The 18,830-nt window shown below is 49.9% G+C and overlaps 2 protein-coding genes across 3 annotated transcripts in view; both read left to right on the plus strand.

Moving 5' to 3' along the window:
• The window catches only part of LOC119394175 (bifunctional purine biosynthesis protein ATIC), a gene marked incomplete at its 3' end in the record, with an annotated part of 164,844 nt that overhangs the window by 47,996 nt on the left and 98,018 nt on the right, over positions 1-18,830 (plus strand).
• On the plus strand, positions 11,872-14,589 carry LOC125758443 (uncharacterized). Its single transcript, XM_049415673.1, has one exon. The coding sequence runs from the start codon at positions 12,227-12,229 to the stop codon at positions 14,555-14,557; it is 2,331 nt and encodes a 776-aa protein (XP_049271630.1). The 5' UTR covers positions 11,872-12,226; the 3' UTR covers positions 14,558-14,589.

The raw sequence follows: 18,830 nt of genomic DNA on the forward strand, positions 1-18,830 counted from the left end.
ACTTAGATTTAGGTGCACGTTAAAGAACCCCAGGTGGTCGAAATTGCCGGAGACCTCCACTACGGTGTCCCTCGTCATCATATCGTGGTTTTGGGACGTTAAACTCAAGATATTATTAAATCGATCACTCTCAACGGTCGACTCCTGATAGGGCGTGATACGGTCACTGTACTAAAAAGACTCGCAAGGCCCCTTATGCATCTGACCAGGATGACTCGAAGGCGAAATCCATCTTCAGTCGATGTACTGTTCCTTCCCCGCCCCCTTCAGAATGCTTTTTGGACGTAACGTGGTTTTTTACTGCCTCCAGGATCGGAGGCATTGCAATAAATTACTGGGGACATTAGGGAGCATTCGAATAGGGGCCCCAAAGAAATAGCGTCGAGGCCACTGCGCATGCACAAGACCCAAACAGCGTTTGGGTTTTGCGATGTGGACGCTGTTTCTCGAATTTAGCGAGAGCCCCCAAAGCCTGGGTTAAAAACTTTGCGTAAAACAAACATGCCGGCACCCACTGAAGCGACGGCTCTTGGCCAAGACTAGAGTCACAGGCGTATCTCTGGGAGGGGCAAACGGGGCGCTAGCCCCCCATCTAAGAATGATAGAGAGGGGGCGTAGCCCCCCCCCCTCCCACTGTAGGCAGTGGTTATTGTCGGCTGCAGACTGGGAAACTAACAGGTCAGGCAAAGTTTTACTTGAACGCTGCAGTAACATAATTTTGTAATAAAATTTGCCCTACGATTCTGCTGTGACGACTGTCCTCCGTGTGTCATAAACACGCACTGTAGGCTATCTGGGGTGTGGACTGCCTATTCCACGCATGTGCGTCTTGCGCTCGAGCATTGCAGAGGAGGCTATCGCTCAGCAGGGGCTCTATATAACATTACAGCAATCTGTCATGATTTTATTTTGTCCTGCCTGGCCTGAAATTCAAGTAATCCGCGACGCAGATATGGGCGAGAAACAGTAAATGTTTTATAGCCCGATCAAACACTCTCGTTTTTCAGGAAATTCACTTTCTTTGAAAACGAATAGCATTGCCACTGCCCTATATTCAAGCTGCTGCGAGTTGATGAGTGTGCAGAAGTGTCCAGTATTTTAGTTGTGCCTAGCCAGGACAGCTAAAATAGATTCCCACTTTAGTCTCCGATTAGCCTGCTTCACTAGGCTTATCATACGGTAACCTGCAGCGATCGTGGCGGCTTGTAACAAGGCAGCGCACTCGAGTACATTGAGAAACCCAGCTTTAAAGTTTGCCCCGTTACTTGAACTACCTTACCAGGGAGATGATCAGCGTCCACGGTTTTCTGGACTAAGAAGGCTGCCTACCTGCAAAGAATTGTGTCTGTTCCTAATAATGTTTAGTTCTCTCTCTAACTCTTTCTCAGCAACGATGAGTTCACAGAGAGTTGTACACGCGCATAAACAGATCAGCATCCTTATACTACAACTGAAAGTATCTGTCATACATATATGAATCCATCTCGCCCGCTGCTATAAGCAGCCGCTGCCAATGTGATTGGCGGGCAGCCTTCTTAAATTACGTTCAGAAAGAGACACTGTCTGGCTATTACAAAAAAAAGAGAGTTATTGTTCAACACCGCAATGTGCTGCTTTTTGTGCCCACTTCATTTTAACGCCGCGAGTTTTCGCAGACTTGTGACGTCGCGCAACAATTGGAGGCGATTTTATGGCACATTGAAAATGTTTGACGAATAGCGAAGAATCAATGACAAACAATACGCCGTGTTGAAAATAGTTCATTATTATTATTCTTTACGCAGTCATGCGTAAGTGGTAATTACGCGATGGATAACTTACGCCTCATTTGTTGCGTCGTTTTACGAGCAGGTGCTGTGAGCATGACCCAGAAAATTTCGACCAATCATTAACAGCTAACGACATATACGGAAGGAAACAATGCGGGGGAGTTGAACATTATAATGGCCCACATTTTTTCCAGGAAAATTTGAGCTTACACAGTTTACGTAGGCTATTTACTTGGAGGAACCGGAGGTGAGGAGCAAAGGGCCACTTCACCGCTTTTCCGTCCACCCCACCCAAGCTGGGCAAAGTAGGAGCGCAAGAAACGACACCTAGTATATAAATTCGTAGTCATTTATAATCTTATAACTATACACAACCAGCTCAATGTGGTTTGCTTAAGTATTAATCGACTGAACTTGGTCTTCTTAAGAAAAACTTCATATTAGAGGGATCTAACAGTAAAGCAACTGGCACTCGGCTTATCCTGAAGACTTCTGCGAAGTACCTTGTTTTGTGAGCCACATGTTTTGTTTATTAAGTGATAATTTTAGGTACTACAGTCATAGCAGGTTCTTTATACTCATCGTATCTACAACGCCAAACTAAGACCGGGAAGTTTGCTGATGGAATGCTCAGATAATTAGGTTAAATGTGGGTGTCCTTTTTAAGCTTAACGGTAATATTTCCAAAATGTTATTAAACACTGCTGTGTTGTCGCGGTATAGGGCGTTCCAGCCAGCACAATCTGTTTGTGCAGATTCTTGCTTGATTTAAAACGAACAGTTTTGAAAAGCAATATATATATATATATATATATATATATATATATATATATATATATATATATATATATATATATATATATATTTGTGTGTGTGTGTGTGCATACAGCGGACAGAGTGAGCGACGCCAGCCCCCCCCCCCCCCCCAATCGCGATCGAGTTGGTACGCCACTGAGAGTGACCTAGAACAGAGGGAATGTCCAAAGCGCCGCAGACCCTATTCCAAAACTCTTAGCCCCTGCTTGACCCAAAGCGAGCACACGCAAAGGGCTTTGGGGCCCCGAACATTGGTGCCCCTATTCGAAAACTCCTTATTATCGTGCTGTTGCCCGTCGTTATCAACAACCCGCCGAAGCTGTATATACTCGGCCATACAGATATCCTGTGTACGCAGAGGGCTCTGGGCAAGTGTGAAGCTCTGGAAATGCTGATATTTTATTTTGACACTTAAGTGAATTTTCGCATGACGCACCTGCTGACATCGACAATAGCGCGGTGTCAGGCTACAGTATCAGCACGTGCTGCGTGTGCGACTTTGTCTGCGCTGCAGATTGAGGAAAAAAGAAAAAAAATCAGTTTCGCCGCTGGTGTGATGACGACAAGGTCTCTTTGCCCGGAGACCAACAAAGTGGAATGTTATACGAAGTAAGCATAGGAGCTAACTCTTTTGCATCTGATCTCGCCTAACTGTGCCGTAGTCAGATGGCAGGAGACGCGGCGCCCAGAGGCGCTTTGTCCCGGAGTTCTACGCAGGCCAGCAGCCAGGAATTTTTTTCGCGGGGGGGGGGGGGGGGGGCACTTGCTGAAAGCCTTGACCGTTTGAGAAAAACGCTTATTTGCATTATTTATTTTGGGTAAAACACCATGTATCATAAAAATTTCGGGGGGGGGGGGGGCTCAAGCCCCCCCCCCCCCTGGCTACGGGCCTGGTTCTACGATACTCATCAACCCATCATCCGTACGTCTGTCCCGGCACTACTAGCCACCCTAGCACTACCTCCCTCCCCGGGTTGTGGAGGGGAAGATTTGTTTCGGGCAGACGGTCCTTTCCTGGACACGAGTGCTACCGCTCGACGCGGAGCGCCCAGGACACGTAGCCTGTCTCACGGCCCCATGCCAGAGAGAATCGTTTTGTCCTCCTCGGACAAAGGGGCTCAACTTCAGTCACCGCACACATAACAGACGTACCCAAGAAATACCGTACCGCTGGGAGCCGGAGTGGTCCTTGAAACGAATAGACAAAGAGAGAAACAGAACCCGGCCGTCTGGCTGTATCGAAGGGTTAGAACCAACTGAGCGTGCCAGCGCCCGTGTCACTTGCTCGTGAGCCTCGCCCCTTCGTCGTCTTTTATTTGTGACACACTCCCGCGGCCGACAAACTTATGACGTGCTGCCTGCTTCGAAGAGGTAAATTTTCTGGACGGGACGTCTAATTATGGAGCCCAACGCCAACCTCAGGCAGCACGCTCGTGCAATGTTGTCGCGACCCGGTAGCAGTTCGGTCACTCGAGCCATTTTCCACGTTATTGCTGGTGAGTCCTCGTGCACCAGGACGATGTCGCCGACCTGAAGCCGTGGTGGTGTCTTGGGTGCCGCTTCGTGGGCCGATCGCAGAAGCAACAGGTACTCCTTGCGCCAGCGCTTCCACAGATGATCTGTCAGCGCTTGTCGATGTAGAACTCGACGTCGCTGATTGACGGCCGTTGACTGAGGGATTGCGGCGCCGAAATCTTGCGGCAAGCATGTTGCACGTTTGCCGAGCAGGAAGTGCGAAGGTGTCAGTGGGCTTGGGTCGTCGGGATCAGCAGACAAATAAGTCAGCGGGCGGCTGTTTATGTTCGCTTCCACCTCGCAGAGAACCGTCGAAATTTCTTCGTAGGAGAGATGGCTGCGACCCAGCGCTCGTTTCAACGTGTTCTTGGTGATGCGTACGAGTCGCTCCCACTATCCGCCCCACCAAGGGGCTCGCTCGACACTGAACTTCCACTCGATGCGATGGTCACTGCAGAAGTCTTCCAGACTGGAAGTTGCGTGATGTCCGAGCTCTCTTGCGCTGTGATGGAAGGCCAGCGCGTTGTCCGAGTATATGGTGGACGGTATTCCACGACGGGAGATGAAACGCCGAAATGCTGCGACAAAGCTGACGGCAGTCGTGTCCGTTGTGAGTTCTAGGTGTAGAGCGCGTGTTACAGCGCATGAAAAGATGGCTATGTAGGCTTTAGAGCAAGTCTGCTTCGCTGCATGACAATAAAGTGGTCCGCTGAAGTCAACCCCGACAACCGCAAATGTGCTTGCTTCCGTAATTCGGTCTTTTGGTAATGGCGCTGTGGGTGCTGATTCCGGGGCAATCTTGCGTCGTCGGCACATCAGACAGCCTCTTAATGCGGACTTTATGGTCTTGCGACCTTTCAGCACCCAGAATCGCTCACATAATTCGGTGAGTGTGTGCTCGACACTTGAATGAAGCATTCGTTCATGAGTAGAACGAATCAGCAACTCAATGACAGCGTCGCCACCAGGAAGCACGATAGGGTGACGGAGGGACATGATCCCGGGCAGAAGTTGGAGGCGCCCTCCAACGCAGATTTCCCTGCCGATAGTGCCGCAAGGTCGTCAGGGAAGTGCGAATGCTGGACTTGCTTGATCCAGTAATGTTCAGCTCGTGCGATTTCTTGGGCATTTAGCGGTCCGACTGTCGACGCTCTCCGTGTTGCTGCGTTACCGATGAAACGGTAGATCCACGCCGTTACTCGAAGAAGGCGTGAATACCGGCTGTAGTCGGTGACCCTGAGTAATGCTTGTTGTTGGGCAAGGATGACGACACATATGGCCGCAGGTACTACTTCTTCAGCGGTTATAATGGGCTTTGGGCGTCTCACGTCATCCTCCCAGGCGTGCTTGGGAATGGAGAGCCATGAAGGACCTCTCTACCATAGAGATGAACGAAGAAGCGCGACCTAAGTGATACCTCTTGTTATAGGTGGGCCGGATTTTCCTTTCCTTTGCAGTGCTGCCACTTCTGGCCCGCTGTATGCTGCTGTATTTCTGCGACTCGGTTTCTGACGTAGACGTCGCGGCGCCCTGGATCTTGTGACATCCAATGGATGGCAATCTGGGAGTCAGTCCAAAAAAAACGGTCTTGTCTTTTCGAAACATGGTATGTTCTTAATGTGGTTGTAGATACGGGCTGCTGTAGGACAGGCTAGCAGTTCCAACCGAGGCAGAGAGATAGCTTTCAGTGGTGCAATTCGCCCCTTGCTCATAAGAAGGGAAGTACTGCGTTCTTGCGAGTGCATTGTCTCAGCACATACGTAGACAGCTACGCCGTACGCCCGCATGCTAGCATGTGCGAAGACGTGTAGCTCGGTGGTTCTAATTGGATGTCCTAGCGCCCTGTTGACTTGTCGTGGCAGGCGAACCTCGCTTAGCGTCGGGAGCTCGGAACACCAGGCGTTTCGTGCTGTTAGCTGTTCTTGCGGTAGTGGGCAATCCCAAGGATGCCTTAGTTTCCAGAGATCTTGAAAAATCAGTTTGGCTCGAACAGTGAACGGCGTGAGCAAGCCGAGAGGATCGTACAAGCTAGCGAATCCTTGGAGCGTTGTTCGTTTTGTGTTGGGCATAGTTGATACCAATTTGATGACGTTGTCGGCGCTCACGATAACGGAATCATTGTCTCTTTCCCAGCAAAGCCCGAGGACCTTCATTGTATGTGGGTCGACACCGTGATCTTCCAATTATAATCTGTCCGTCCGGAACTGTTCTCTTAGCAAGGAGCTGTTTGATGTCCACTTACGAAGCTCCATGCCGGCGTCGCCTCCGAGTAAATCCGTTGAGCCGTCCGCAGGTTGTCTGCACCGACCACTAAATCGTCGACGTAAAATGACTGTCGGAGGCATTCCACTGTTTCGGGGAATCGCTCTTCGGAGACTCGGAAATGGTGGTGTAACGTTGCTGCTAGGAGAAAGGGGCTGGACTTAGCGCCGAAGGGCACGCGAGTCATTCGCCAGTGAGCGATTGGCGGAAATTGTTCGTGTTTCGTCGGGTGATGAGCAACCCATAGGAAGCGCAGTGCATCTCTGTCCTCCGGGCGAATGCTGATTTGAAGGTACGCCTTCTTATTGTCAGCCACCATGATTATTGGATGCATTCTGAAGTTGAGCAAAAGTTTAAGTAAGTCGGCATCCATCTTGGGCCCCTTCATGAGCACGTTGTTCAGGGATGGTTGACCGGGAGCATGAGATGATGCGTCAAAAACAACCCGAAGCTTGGTGGTGACGGCATCACGACGAATTACTCCATGATGCGACATGTAGTATGTGCTGGGCTTGGGTGCCGTATCGTTGTATGGAAATCGTTCTGCGTGGGATTCGTTGAAGTACGCCTTGATGGTGTCATAGCGAACAAGAAGATCTGGTTGCTGCCGGAAAAGACGGAGCTGCATCAGGAGCCGCTGTTTAGCGAGGTCGTAGTTGCTTTGGCCGGTGTCCAGACCAGGCTCCCGAAGAAGGGGAACCTCGTAGCGCTCTCCTTTCTTGGACACGTCATTTTCGAACAATTCAAGGGCGATGCTGTCGCTTTGGCTGCTGTCAGGACTGTCTTGCACCATAAGTTGGCAATTCGCAAGTCCAGGGCGGTATCGCTTTCAGTGGCTTCTTCGACACCAATGAAGAGAGAAGTAGCTCGCGTTCTCGATCCTTGAGTTAGGTTGCTGAGTACCCTGAATGGTCCATCCAAAAAGGGTTTCTGCCGCCGTTATCTGAGGGGAAACCCGTGTTATATGTCTGGTTGCCACGTCCCAGTAGATGCCCGATCCTATTAATACACTGATCTCGTCCTCCCTGAATGTTGTCGCTTCTGGACGTGCATCAGCCGGGAGCATACCTTGCCGTGTCAGCGTTGGAGTTGAGAGGCCGGGCGAAGGTGAATTAGCGACCTGCGTCGATGTCGAGGCGACAGGCTCACTGGTAGGACTTGCGGTAACAGGGACAGATGAGGGTGGCGTCGGGGGCCGCGGCTCGGTTGCGCGGTGAACTCTCGTTTTTGCATAGCTGACTTTCTCCTCGTACTCGTAGGCGGTAGTCAGGTCGGCTTCCAACTCATCATCGTGAAGGGTGGCCTGGATTTCGCTGTCGAAATGGATGAGCTGGGCGTTCTTTACCACGATTAGGTCGAGGATCTCCTGGAGCCTGCCAGCCGGGGTGGTAGAATCTGCGAGCGGGGCGTCGAGTGTTGATAGGGCTTTCGTGATGGTGGTTCGCGCGAAACCGCGCTTAAGTGCGTAGTTGGTCCATGGTGGAAAATCGAGGACCAGACGACCGGGCGGGTTTCGGCACCAGAACGAATGAAACGAATAGACGAAGAGAAAACAGAACCCGGCCGTCTGGCTGTATCGAAGGGTTAGAACCAACTGAGCGTGCCAGCGCCCGTGTCAGTTGTTGTTGTTGTTGTTGACCTCTTCTCATGGCACATACCCAATGGAGGGGATCGGCCGAGTAGATGGTGAATTCGTCCTATATTTTCTGCATGTTGCGATTCCTTGTTACGCTATTTGTTTTTAACTATTGAATTAAAGTGCCAATTATGTGTAATGAAAAATTTAATGCCCATGGAATTTGGCAAGAGATTCTTTTAGTAGCAATGATGTATTCCTGAACAGCAAGGAAAACATCCCTGTGGCTGTACCCCAGGGTAGTGGACCCAAAAGAAAGAAGGATGGGTTCTGATAATTCCAGGCCCAGTTTTCGAAGACGTGGTACTAGTATTCGTTTCCTGAAAGTGTTGAACCGGTGACATGATATGAAAAAGTGACTAATCGTTTCTTCCTGATTACAGAAGAGGCACAGAGAGGAGTTCACTAAACCTGATCGATGGAAGTAAAAATTCAGGGAAGTAACGCGGCAAGGAATTTTCGTTATGGCAACTTCCAACAACCTTGAATTAGCTAAATCGCTGTGCCAAGGGAATAGAAGGTGCTTGTACTCCGGAGAAGCTGTCAGTGCCGAGTCTAATAAGCTTTTTCTAATTGTAAGTGTGCGGAAACGCGCCGTCGTGATGTGAGCTGTTGGCGGGAAAACAAATTATCGGTGCGGTCAGCGACGCCTTTGCAAGACTGTCCGCCATTTCATTGCGAAACAAACCCTTGTGGCCAGGTACCCAAATTAAATGAATACATTGTAGATGCGCGGGGGCCAGTATTTTAAAGAGCTTTGTTATAGCTGTGTCACCGGATGTGGAAAGCGAAGAGCACACAGACAACGAATCGGTCATTACTACCGCTACTGGAATTGAAGTACTTAACTTACGTAAAGCCAGAATTATTGCCATAATTTCAGAAAGGAAAACGGGTTGCTCGTGAGCCTCGCCCATTCGTCCTCTTTTATTTGTAACAGTCCTACCCGGACAAGGGGGCCGCCGTTCGGCTCGACGAGTCTAATCGCCGAGCACAGAACGGAGACCGCTGAGGGGCTACCGTTTGGTGCAGCAACATTAGTCGCCGCGCGCAAAGCAGACGTACCCAGGAAATGTCGCCCGAGTCGCCGAGCACAGAACGGAAACGACCAGCAAGGGCCTTGTGGGCGGGGCCCAACAAGGCGACTGGAATACCCGTGCGCATGCAAGGCACAGGTAAGCAACGCAGACCTTGCCCGTCATCACCGCGGTGAAGCAACAAGCGTCGCATGCACACAGACCGGCTCGGGCTGTTGGTTCCGCAAACACAAGTGACAGGCACGCTAGGCCCAGTCGGGATACCTTAAACAGAGCCATCATTAAAAGGTAATGGTAACTGTACAAAACGTTCGTTTTAGCGAATGTGGCCTCTCCAGGGAGCGAAGCGGTTTTCGAGCTGTCTGTCATCTCAATGCGAAGCAAGCGGCGAGACACCGGTGTCTGTCGAGCACGACCTCCACTATTATAGAGGAGGTCGTGATGTCGAGATATCGCGCGCGACAGCGCCCTCATGATCAAAATTCGCAGTCACTTTCAAGTGACGAAGATGGAATCGTTCGCGGGCAGAAACGTATGTAACACACAATTTGGGCAAGCCCCACTACTCACCACTTCTAAGTGGTTATGTAAGAACAAGTGAAGATAAAAGCACCGACCCGTAACTGTCTAACCTGTCGTTGACACCTCAACAGGTCGGCGCGGGGATGGGGAACTCCACTAAATGTGAAGGGAGCACACGGGTGGCAAGGGAGGAAACGAGTTTATTCCGAATCGGCAACATTATGAGGGATTAGTTCCCTTTCCTAGGTGATGGCAAGGAACCCTTGGGACCCTGGCGACATGCCCGGCTTGCCGAACTGCTTGGAGATTGTCATCTGGATTCGAGCTGAGCAGCGTGGTCTACCACTTTTCTCCGTGTGTTTTGTTCCCCATGGGTGCTCGAGAGAAAGCCCAGATTATATTATTCAGGTCCGCCCTCCCTAATCTGTAATGGCTTTATTTTTAAAGCTAACCATCCCTCCTTTCCCGGTGACCACTCTCCACCCTCTTAGCCCACCAGCCCTCGACAGAGGATCTTTCATATCTGGGTCATTTCCGAAGTCGATTCGAGGTCAGGATTTGAGAAACATATCGATGCTGATCTGATCAATGAACAACATGTCAGATAACGCTGCTGTTTGAAAGGAGGCTTTTTCGACATCTTACAAATGGGTTATTTTCGAAGGGGATCTGACGTCAGGATATCAGAAACGTGTCGACCCTCGAGAACGACGGAAATCTGGACCCCGCTTCTGAAGTATATATTTTGTGTTCCACGGTTCTATTTTAACGCATGGTTGCCGCACGGGGTGCCTCACGAAAAAAAAAATATGCTTGCTACTGACGCCTGTGTAGCGCATGAACATATTACTAAAAAAAGAATACATGTGACTTAGAACTACTTGTTGCTGGGCTAGTTGGTACATAACTTTGAGGGAAATTTTTTACATTATTTATTTTCGGTAAAACACCCTCTTTATCAAAATTTCAAGCTGCAGGGAGAGAGGGGGGGGGGGGCCCTGGCTACGGGCCTGCTTAGGATATATGTGCTTTGTGGGAAATGACGGCATGGTGCCGGAAGAATTACAAACGTGCTTCGCCACGAGGTCTGGGTAGGAGTGTGCGAAGATTCGAAAATTTCGAATAATGAATCGAATACAGTAAAACCTCGGTGATACGAATCTCGCGGGGTTACTGAAAATATTCGTATCATCCGAAATTCGTATCACCAGACAACATGGAAAATTAGTATGCGACAAAAGAAAGTTGGCATACGCTTTGATTCAGTGTTTCTCAGGGCCGCAGCGACGTCGTGAACAGCTCTGTATGGTTGTCAGTAAAGTTTTTAGACGTCAACGATCATACTTGTACTCGCAAATATACGGTGCATGCGCGCGTGTGTAATTAATGAACCAGATGTGTTGTGCCCCGTGACCGCTAGTACACCCATTCCTAATATTACTACGCTTTACTGCATGACAACAGAGTACTGCGGGGAAAGTGATTTAAGAAGCGCTTTGCACACGATAGATAGAGACCAAGCTCGGGCCTTCGCCAAGACCGTCCGCTTCGTCCCTTGGGGTCTTCGTCCACCTTTAATGGGACTTCATGACGGACTCGAAGCACAAGTTTGTCTTGTTTCATAGAACGTCTGATTGCGGGGACATGGCTTGCATCGACGTGGCAGGCACGTGTTAACACAGAACAAGGACGCTGCTGCCTCTAGTACTGGAGCACACGTCAACGCTTCGGGAAAAAAAAGCGCGACGTCAACGTCATCTGTAACCTAAACGCGAAGGCGCCTAAAGACCTCCAAGATTCGCGTGCAGTATCTCGGAGGCAACGACGCACCGTTGATGGTTGCGCAGCGCGCATGCCAGTGCCCGCGCATCACTGCTGCGTCTTCCGCGACAGCGCGGGCAGCACCTGTTCCTACCTGGGCGCTAGTGGACGTTCGTATCAAACGCTGCGGGGTGCAAATCGGTTCGCAACAACCATACTCCAATACATTGCAGGATAATGGGCATTGGCCGGGACCACAGAAAAATTCGTATTCCGAAATTCGTACGAGCCGTGATTGTATAGGGGGTATGCACTGTCAGTGCCTCCTTTATAATTCTGTGCCGGGCACACCACCTATGGCGGCTGTCGAACGCTCGTTCTCGCCGCCGCCGCGAGGGGCGCTGGTCAAACAGGGTCTCGGCTGCCGCTGCCGTCATTCCGTCTCAGTTCATCCTCATCGGTCGCGAGCCGCTGTTGCGATCAGCCGTCTTCAACGTTCATCTTCACTTTGTGAGATAGCTGCCGACAAGTTCGTAGCATGCCTTACGATGGCCTACTGTTGTGTGCCGTTATGTAAATCCGACGAAAAAAAGAAAACAGCAGGGCTCTCTTTTCATGAAATACCCGCTGACGCGGACGCACGAGGACGATGGCTTTCCGCAATACGACGTGACAAGTGGTCTCCAAATACCACCTCATGCTACACCAAAGTGTGCAGTAGGCATTTCAAAGAAGAGGACTTCATAGAAGGCAAGCGTCGACGCCTAAAGAAAGGTGCTGTGCCGTCAGTTTTTGAGGAGTACCCATCGCATCTTCAGCCGAAGTCAACGCCGGCGCGGGATACAGCAAGCATCGACAAAAGAGTGAGTGCTACAACGACGCGAAATGACTCCGCGAGTGGCACAGCGATGCAACAATTGCTGCCAGCAGCAGCGTCTACTTCATCGGTGGAGGATATGCGCGATTGCTGCTCCATGGACACATCAACGGCAGCCAACTCGTGCGATCAAGGCGTCCAAGTTAACAGCAGTTCCACCTCAAGTGTGCTTGTTACAGAGAGAGCGAAGTGGAAAAGAAAAGAAAAAAGTTTTAGGAGCCAGTTGCTTCGATTGCAGCAGACCATCGACAAGTATAAAACGGAATTGAAAAAGCTACACGAGGATTCCATGGTGGCGGATATTTCTTACATCAAGAAAAGGGTGGAAGAAAAGGAACCTGCAGCTCTGTTCTTAATTGATCAAATTCGCAACTTCAGGAAGAAGAGGCCAAGTTGGTCTGAGGACACAACCCGACGTTGTGTAGTTTTGAGGCATCTGTCGGCAAGAGCATATGAACACATTCGTGGGGAAATGCTTTTGAAGCTTCCTTGCAGGAAGACGTTGAGTAACTACTTAGGAAGCACAAGTGGAGAAACGGGCTTCAGCAAGCTCGCCGAAGCTCGCCTTAGAGTGGAAGCCGAGAGCTTGACTGTACCACAGTCAAGAGTATGCTCACTCATCGTTGATGAAATGAAGATAAAGCAAAAGCTGCAGTACAATAAACAGCAGGACTGCTTTGTGGGGCACGCAGACGTCTCCTTAGAACAACAGGGTGGTGACCTCACCTTAGCGAACTCTCTTCTGTGCTTCGTAATCACTGGGCTCTCGACAACGTATCGCATACCAGTGGCCTACTATTTTACCAAGGGGTTAACAGGCCCACAGCTTCACAAGTTGATTTTTGTGCTTGAGAAAGTAGAGGCCTGTGGTTTCAGGGTAATTCGTTTAGTGAGTGACAACCACAAAGTGAATGTGAATGCCATGAAACTGCTGGGAGATGGTCTTCTTACGTACAGGGTAGAACATCCCTGCGACTGTGACAGGCTCCTCTTTTTAAGTTTTGATCCATGCCACGTTTTGAAAAATGTGCGCTCGCAGTTTTTGGCTCATGACTTTGGCCCGAAAGGAGAGGTCTCATCCTGTTACATCAAGAAGCTCTACGAACTACAGAAGGACCTGATTGTGAAGCCTGTCCGCTACCTCAGCCGAAAGCATGTATACCCCAACAATATAGAAAAAATGAATGTTGCAAGGGCAATTCAGGTCATGTCGCCTGATGTTACTGCGACCTTGGAGCATCTCAGGGACCAAGCTGGGCACACCTCAAGTGCCTCGTTCGCAGCTGCAGGCCAGACCATCATTTTCATGCAGAACATGTATCGCTGGTTTGTGCTGCATGACACGAGTAATACTACCCAGCACATCCACAAAAAATGGCCTGACACTCGACACTTCGACGATACTGAAGATGCCAGGCTGGAGTGGCTTGAGGTAACACTGCCCATGTACTTGGACGAACTGAAAAACAGCTGTGGAAATCGAAGGGAATTCTTGACGAAAGGAACATATGAAGCATTGCTTCTGACCACGTATTCCACAGTTGCCTGCATCAAGTACCTGCTCACAGAGGAGAAGTTCCTGTTTGTTCTCACTCGCAAGTTTAACAGTGACCCGATAGAGTCACTGTTTGGCACATTGCGAATGTCCTCCGGTTGTAATGACATGCTGGATGTTCGTTCTGTTTTGTCAGGCTTGGAGAAGGTTCTAAAAACTGGAATTGCAGCAGCCAGTGTGACATCAAATGTTGCTCATAGTGAACGGGCACATATGTCGACAGGTACTTTGCACACTGAAGCTTCCCCGTCTCCAACACAGCAGCTTCCTCAGCTACAGAGAGCTGCATGTGTTTTGCAACGACTCAGCACGACGCTTTTGCCACGGCAGCTGCCTTCCCTTGAAATTTCGGCCACTGCATACGTTGGAGGTTATATTGCCCGAGTAATAAACGAGCACATGCAATGTGAAAGTTGCACTGCAATATGCTCGAAGCCTGCAAGTAATCAACCGATCTTTCAGATCACTCACAGCCAGGACCGAGGTGGGCTGCTTTACCCGTCGGACCAGTTGCTGTTCGCACTTGACGTGCTAAGGGCATTTGCTGATCGTGCCCTGAAGGACAACCCCACTCTGCAAAAGCCATTGTCAACCCTAGTGAAACGTGCTGTGCCAGCCCTGTGTGCTTCAAACCTGCTCAAGTGCAAAGAGGGTGACGACTTTCACAGAGCTAGCCTCATGGAGCTAATATCTGTTCGGTTTTTGCGGCCACTGCTGGTGAACTATGCTTTCAACGTCAGTGACAAGAATGATGCATTCAAATACTTTGCGAAGAAGCCCCTGTCCAGAAAGCATATGAAGCTTTAAGGGCTTAGTATACGCATGCATGTGCAGGTACATACCTGTAAGTGTTCTTCGTTGTATTTTTTTGTTCTGTTTTCATTAAATATGTATATTCGTTTTGCATCAAATTTGTTATTTTCTAGAGTATAGAGCGACCATGCATGGTGAGTCAATGTTGAAAATGTATGCACATCATGTCCACGCGTAGGTGTGTTGCATATACGCTGCACCTAAAGGGTTTGACGTCGATGATTCCTTAGATAGCACCTGCAGCTAGCTATAAGCTATGAAGGTTAAAGGAATTAGCATCTTTCTTCACTTGTCGCACATTGAAGCTGGCTCAACATCTGTTTAAATGCGATGAACAGGTGTTTTTCACGCATTGAGGCGCGCTGTCACACGAACCTATCGGTTTGTCTGCTAATGAAAGTTCGTAATCGAGCGCGATGTTTTTAGTACTCACTTAGCATCGTGTTCTTCGCTTACGGGTATTGTGCGAAAGCTGGCGCTTTGAAAAACTAGGTAATATCATTCAGCGATTGTACCCGCGATATAAACCCTGCGTGGGCACAGTGGGCGTAACGCGCGCCTGCAGGTCGAGGTTTGAGCCCAAAACATTGAGGATAAATCTGTTTTGTTTTGAGCGCGGCGCCCGGCTGCTGCGCATAGCGAACACCGCCACCCTGTTTGGGTGGCGGCACCTGGTGACAAGGTGCTGCACTTGCGCCGACGGAGGATCCTGTTGCTCTCTCGCGCTTTTACCGGGCACTGAAAGTATAAAGGAGGCACTGGCACTGTACCTTGATCCGCGAGGTGGCGATAGCATCGCCGGGCAGCGACGCCATTTTGGCGGTCCGGCCGGTCCGGCCGTTCGTGAGCGCAGTAGCAGGTAGCAGTACCGGCAGTATCGGGCTACGTTCTGTATGCGTTCTGCTTAGCCCACGCACCGCAGTGTCTCGTGCGCGGTGCGTATTTATTACATGAAAATCTTTGAACGAATTTATTTGTGTGTGCGGAGAGACGGTACGTGGCGTGGTTGCACGTCAGCCAGCTGCGACAATGGTGAACTGCGCCGTGTTTGGTTGTAACAACCACACGAAAAAGAAGCCTGTGGATCAGTATGCTGCCTCGGTTGGTTTTTTTTTCATACCAAAGGCCAGCTTTGCAGGTGCAGTGAGCAGCTTGTACCTCACCGTCTTCTTTGATGAGAAGCCACGGCGTAAGGAGCTTTTCATTAAATGACTGTGAATGACGAACCTGGGAGTACAAACAGACAACCTCAGTGATGTGACCTAAACATTTGAAATAAATTAGAAAGCTATCGTAGCTGCAAAGTTGGAACACTAAGAAATGTCTGAATAAAGCAACGTCAACGCTGACTTGCACGACGTAAGTGATCGACGCAATGCGGCTTCTTAAAGTCTGGCGATCGCGTTTAACGCGGAATGGAGTTAGATCATACTTAATCCTTCAGAAAGCTGCGCGTCGCCCTAGCTAGAACTGTCGCTCAACGCTTGCGATAACTCAGCTACACACGAGCAAGCAAATCAGCGGTTGTTGAAATGCGAAAACCATTTAGAAGCAGCCACTGGCAAGTGCTGTAATCCCTTCCTGCCCTGACGTCCCGTTACCGTGTTTACGGGTTTCACACGGCGCTAGCACGACAGAACAAACGCGATTATAAATAAACGGGGAAGTCGGCTTACTTTTCTGACAACAGCGATTGTGCTGTACGGCAGAACTTTGACGCCTGTACTAAAAAGCTGCGATAAATCGGCTACACATTAGCACCGCACGCAGCGGTTGTTGAGAAGCAAAAACCATTTGAAAACAGCACTGCACCAATTGCTGTGATCGCTTTTCTGCCATTACATCCCGTTACTGGGTTTACAGTATCGGCAGAGCGCTCGCACGGCACAATAAACGCGATTACAAGTGGACGAGGGAAGTCTGTTTACCTTTCCAACTGCAACTATCCTGCTGTCTTGGAGAACCTTGACACCCGGCTGCTGCACCCGTCCGCTCGTGAGATAGTTGTGACCGTGCATGGATTTATAAGCTTTCAGTTGCTCACGCGACACAAAACTTGTCTCGCGAACAAGGTAGTCCTTCATGTCAGTGAAGTCGACACGCGGCAGCATGCAGTGCAACATCGGGTTGAAGTTCAGCGTCTTCGAGTGGGTCTGCGCCGCCGCACAGACGCACTTTCGCCAGGTAGCGCAATCGCGCAGGTTTATCTAACCCACGTGCGTGTGCGCTTAAGTCCATTGCAGTCCACAGATGCACCATAAAAAGCGAAAAAACAGATAGTTCCACAGTGCCACCATGAGCGCCGCGAACCACCGAGACCGCCAAAATGGCGGCATCCTGGAACGACGCTAGCGCTCCTTGCGGATGACGTCAGGTGCATACCCCCTATAAGCGAGGTTTTGCTGTATCGTGCTATTCGATTCGGTGCTAGAATCGAAGTGCATATTCGAAATACCGAATATTTTTTCGACTAATCAGCAACGACAAAAAATGCTCGAAGGAACGAGACGTCGGGGAAGCGAGGGGTAACTTTTCTTGTTTTCGTCGTCGAATTACCCAGATGCACGCAGCCAATGTACTTACGGGACTACCGAGGCTAGGTTGAACACAGGATGAAGGAGTTTTTCCCAAGTGTCACCGATGCGACAGTGTCATGAATCCACCATCTGATTTTAACTGATGAAAATCGCTTAGTAGTTACGCATCAGTTTCATTTAAGAGCTGTTTTATACTCTACTCACTTCTACATTTCTGTCTGCAGTTACAAAATATTTCGAAGGCTCTCCTTGCTGCTGTATACGAGTTTAAGTTTAAGGGAGTACTGGACACGAATTTTAAAAATTTTCGGTTTGGTTAAAATTTCGGTTGGTTAAAAATTTCGGTTGGTTAAAAATTTTCAAATGCTTGGTACTAATTATTATTGCTTCCTCAAACTCAGAAACATGTGTCAACAGTGAATAAGAGTACCAGAGTGGATTTCAAGAGAAGGCAAGCGCTACAATGGGTGGCAGAAAGTTTGGTGGGCAGACGAGAGAGCAATTCTGAGATTAAGAAGTCTGTGGGGACAACGTGGCCGCAGCGAATCACAGGACCGGGTTAATTGGAGAAACATAGGAGAGACCTTTGCCATTCAGTGGGCGTGGTCTAACTGACGATGAAGCTCAGAAGAGAAGGATTTTAAGGAGTAAGTCACGGGCGAATTCATTTTGCATGTTGGTAGCAATTATAAGTAGTGTGCAATGTAACTTACTGCGCTTAAACGCCTTAGAGACGTGAAGCCCAAATCTTTCGTAGAGGGGCTGCTCCTGCATTGATTGATAAAAGGCGTGTTTCTTACATAAAGCCGTACCGAGATCACACACTTCTGATTTATGGAATTCACCTCACGGCGTTCTGGCGTATGCCTTGCGCAATTGAGAATATTAACATGAATAAGCACGAAAAAAAAAACGTATCGCAGCTCCAGTACTCTGAAACCTGAGGAAGCGCGTAGCACGTGCACCCAGCGATTCCCGTTCGTTGGGTTTCACTGCTTAGTTTCCCAACGCATCGATGACGTCAGTGACTGAGGTGAGCATGCAGGGTTTCCCCGTCATAAGTAGAATCTCGTTTAATTAAGGAGATTCGAAAAGTCGGTATGCGACATGCGCGCTACTTTTTTCTGTGCGTTATTGACTTCCTGCCTGTTACGGCGGTTGAGATACGTGTCGTCTGCAGCGAGTTCTGGCAGGTTCTTTCCGTGAGAATGCGCAGGAGAACGCTGGTGGAAAGAGCAATTGTCCTTTTGGCTAGAGTTACTGTATAGCATATGCTTTTGAACTGTTAGCGAAGCTCCTGGTCACGGTCCACCCAGACTCAAGGGTGGCCAGTGGACGAGGGCCAAAGCTGCTACCAGAGACGGGCCTCACCAGGAGAGATCGGTCTGCCCTGCTGCGCCTGCGGACCGGCTGTGTGTGGACCGCTGCCCGCCGACATGCGAAGGGTCGCTGCGCCTCCCCAGCCTGCAGCCGCTGCGGCGATCCTGAGACCCTCGAGCACCTCCTCTGTGCCTGTCCTGGCTTGGCACAGGAACGCTCGAGGGTCACTACGGCCTACCGGAGCCAGGGCCTACCTGCCTCCACACTCGAACACCTGCTCTTCCCGTCGCGTCCCCGCCTGCCAGCACTCCGGAGCCTGGTGGAGTTCCTGGACGAGACGGGAATAGCCGCCTACAGATGAGCCGGGAACTTGCCGCCCCTGCCCTTGCTGCCGTCTTCCCTGCTGCTCC

Source organism: Rhipicephalus sanguineus, chromosome 5 (genome assembly GCF_013339695.2).
Source record: "Rhipicephalus sanguineus isolate Rsan-2018 chromosome 5, BIME_Rsan_1.4, whole genome shotgun sequence".
In the NCBI taxonomy this organism is placed as follows: Eukaryota; Metazoa; Arthropoda; class Arachnida; order Ixodida; family Ixodidae; genus Rhipicephalus; species Rhipicephalus sanguineus.

Bases quoted from the DNA above. Each gene is read 5' to 3' on its own strand.
- LOC125758443 (XM_049415673.1), top strand. From the start codon at position 12,227: ATGCAACAATTGCTGCCAGCAGCAGCGTCTACTTCATCGGTGGAGGAT.